The sequence below is a fragment of the Pinus tabuliformis genome, chromosome 1_2 (assembly GCF_031772625.1).
Source record: "Pinus tabuliformis cultivar Carrire ecotype Pingquan chromosome 1_2, CPIR1, whole genome shotgun sequence".
In the NCBI taxonomy this organism is placed as follows: Eukaryota; Viridiplantae; Streptophyta; class Pinopsida; order Pinales; family Pinaceae; genus Pinus; species Pinus tabuliformis.
The window spans coordinates 909,506,689-909,510,242 of NC_142298.1; the positions used below are offsets into that span (position 1 = coordinate 909,506,689).

The 3,554-nt window shown below is 36.3% G+C and overlaps 1 protein-coding gene across 1 annotated transcript; it reads left to right on the top strand.

The window, feature by feature from the left end:
* The first annotated feature begins 1,115 nt into the window (after nucleotides 1-1,115).
* Nucleotides 1,116-3,015, top strand: LOC149208901 (7-deoxyloganetin glucosyltransferase-like). The gene is made up of 2 exons (XM_089394170.1): nucleotides 1,116-1,656; nucleotides 1,773-3,015. The coding sequence occupies exons 1-2, from the start codon at nucleotides 1,146-1,148 to the stop codon at nucleotides 2,711-2,713; spliced, it is 1,452 nt and encodes a 483-aa protein (XP_089250296.1). The 5' UTR covers nucleotides 1,116-1,145; the 3' UTR covers nucleotides 2,714-3,015.
* Nucleotides 3,016-3,554: the final 539 nt, after the last annotated feature.

Consider the following 3,554-nt stretch of genomic DNA (forward strand, 5'->3'; position numbering starts at 1 on the left):
TACCTTAGTGGCAACAACATTAAGATTTTTCTTTTATTTAAATTGAGCTATATTTACATCACATCACATATCATATCACTCTTCATCTATGCTCATTTTCCATATGTTATGGACTTATGAAGTTTCCTTTGTAACATCTGTTGCAGTTTAAAAAAATTTAAAATAATAAAAAGATATAGAAGAATCTTTCTTTAGAAAACTTCAAAATTTTATAAAAGATATAAACATCCACACACTATAAATCTTTAAGTGTGTAAATAAAAATTTATATTAAATTAAAATGAATCAAATAATTTTTAACTCCATATTCATGGTTTTCAAGTCTATGATTTTGATATTATAAATCTAACTATAATTAAATTTATTTAACAATAAAAAACACAAAATATCATAATCCACCAACACCATATACCTGATCAACAATATTCTATAAACCTAACAGTTTTGTCTCTACCATCCACCAACAATACCATGTGCGTAACAACATACTATAAGGCTAACAATTTTGTCTCTACCATCAACTAAAATTGATTGAAGAATAAAAACACTAAATTTTAATTTTATATGTATGATAATGAAAATTTAAACAATATAAGTGATTTTCGTAAGACTTTTATGGATGGTTGTTTGAAGAATGGGTAAAAGTGATTAATGAAAAACAATACAGATAGAAATGGACAATTTTGAAATAAAGAAATCTATATTAAAACAATACAGACAGAAATGGACAATTTTGACATAAATAAATCTATATTGGGGTCATGATCTGTGTGCAGATTTCATGTTGTTGACCACACTCAAACCGGGAATATAGACTGAATCTAGACTTTTATTTAGAGTTGTTGGTTAAATTCTTACTTAAATAGGTTTTTTGGAAATGAATTTAACATTATCAAATATTTCGAAACATTCAAACTTTTAAATCTTAAAATTTCACAGAGTAATCTGAATTTCTAAAAGTTTCTATTAATAATTTTCAAAATCCAATCAAAATTTCCATGGTTTATCCCATCAAAATTTCCATGGTTTTCTGAGGAAATTGTAGCCTCATTAGACTACGGTTCTTATAAATACATCTCTACCCTTTGTTTAACATACAACTGTCTTGTTAATTCTGCCGCTCTGCACCTCTGCTCCTCGTTAACATGGCGTGCGTTAATAGACGACCTCATGCTCTTATGTTTCCTATGCCTGCTCAGGGTCCTCTTCAGGAGATGCTGCAGCTTGCCAAGGTCCTGTACGCTCGAGGCTTCTACATCACTTTCCTTAATACAGAATTCATACAACAGCGCCTCTTCTCATCCGGATCGGTGGATTCCCTTAAACCTCACCCCGACTTTAGGTTCGAGACGATTCCAGATGGCCTGCCTCCTGACCATGGTCGGACCTCCAATCTAGCCGACTTATGTCGATCCTTGACTGAAAACGGCCCTTTGTATTTGGACAACCTCATTGACAAGATGAAGCATTTACAAACAGAGGGTGCTGTTCCTCCTCTCACCTGTATTATTTCAGAGGGGGCACTTTCTTTTACACAGAAGACCGCCAGGAAGCTTGGAGTTCCCAGAGTAGCCTTCTGGTCGCATAGCGCTTGTGGTTTCTCCGCTTTCTTCTTCATCCCTCTTCTCGTCGACCATGGTTATATTCCTCTCAAAGGTATATCTCTTATCGAATACTGTTTTTTCACTGCACTGATTTTGGGTTCTAAGTTCTAACCCCCTCTGGATTACTAAGAGCGAGCTTACTTTGTATCGTATTACTTGCTGCTGCAGATGAGAGTTGTTTCACAAATGGGTACATGGATCAAATAATCCCCTGCATTCCTGGAATGCCCCAATTGCGTGTAAAAGATCTGCCCAAATCATTGCAACTCACAGACTCCTCCAATTACATGTTTCAGTTTCTCAGAAGTGAAGCGCAGGCCGCCCTGGAAGCCGAATTTGTAATTCTTAATACATTTTATGAGCTTGATGGTCCTATAGTCGATGCACTCCGGACCAGACTTCCTGCCTTGTATACGATTGGCCCTCTTGTTTTACAGGCACAATCTGGAAATGATAGAATATCCGGTATCTCTGCAAGCATGTGGACTGAAGAAACTGAGTGTATGAAATGGTTGGACGCTCAGGAGCCCTGCTCAGTTATTTATATATGTTTTGGAAGCATAACTGTTATATCTGACCAAGAACTCTTAGAGTTCGCGTGGGGATTAGAAGCGAGCAGGCAGCCGTTCCTGTGGGCTATTCGTCCGGATCTGCTTCGTGGTCAATCTGCTGTGCTGCCTCCCGAGTTTTTGGAGAAGGTGGAGGGCAGAAGTTTCTTCGTGAGGTGGGCGCCTCAGATGAAAGTGCTCTCGCATCCTTCAGTGGGAGGCTTTCTGACACATAGTGGATGGAACTCTACGCTGGAGAGCATATGTGCTGGCGTGCCCATGATATCGTGGCCTTCCTTTTCAGAGCAACTAACAAACAGGAGATTTGTTACGGAAGTGTGGAAGATTGGACTGACCATAAATGAAATTGTGAAAAGAGAACAAGTGGAAGACGTGGTGGGGAGACTGATGAGAGGGGAAGAAGGGAGGGAAATGAGGAAGCGAATCGGTGAGTTAAGAGAGGCGTCGATGAGAGCAGTGGGAAAAGGAGGATCTTCTTACAATAACATGGAGAAGTTTGTGAAGGAGATACAGAGGAGAGGATTGCAGTCTCTTGACTAATAGGTCTTAAATTTTCAATGCAATCGGTCATTAGGAAAAAAAATAAAATTGCATTTGAGATTCACGCAAAAAATAGGCACTGCCGAAATAGATTATGTTTCTTCTTATTATTTATGTGATGCTGGAGAAAGTGATGACATGGAAAAAATGCACTGCCAAAACCCAGTTATCTTTCTATTTATCAGCAAAGTTTCAGAATTGTAACGATTGTAAGTTCAGGTTAGTCTGTTCCTCCAAACCGCCAGAATCATCTGTTTAATTCTTGCATTCTTCAGCTTTGACTCAGCAATGTTAGAGTTTGGCACGGCTTTACATCAATATCAATAAATTCTTTGGTTGTGCAATGTATTTTATGTGTCAAAACTATTCTATGTGATAAAAAAAAATGTTTCAAAGTGTTTAGATTTGACTAAGTTTCCCATAATATTTATAGTTGAATATCTAGTCAATATTGTCATTAGTCTTTATCTTTATTTTAAAAAGGAAAACAAAACAAAACAAATTTAAGTGAGTGGATAATGAATCTAAACTCTGTTGTCATGTACACAATTAAGAGAAATGGTATTGCCTCCCAACAATATCATATACTTTGAAAGACAAACGGTATTACTTTGAGACTGAGGTTAACTTGACACAAGTTCGTGGTTTTTTGTTTTTTTTGGGGGTAAGAGTGCGTGTTTTTAAGAGTATATAACTGTATAACTTTTCCCAAATCGAAAAAATAACGATATATATGTGAGGGACAAAATAATTTAAAAGAATGGAAAATAAATAATTTAAAAGAATGGAAAATAGTTTTTCTTTTTAATTCAAAGGTGTGTATGGGTTAAGATGATAGAAA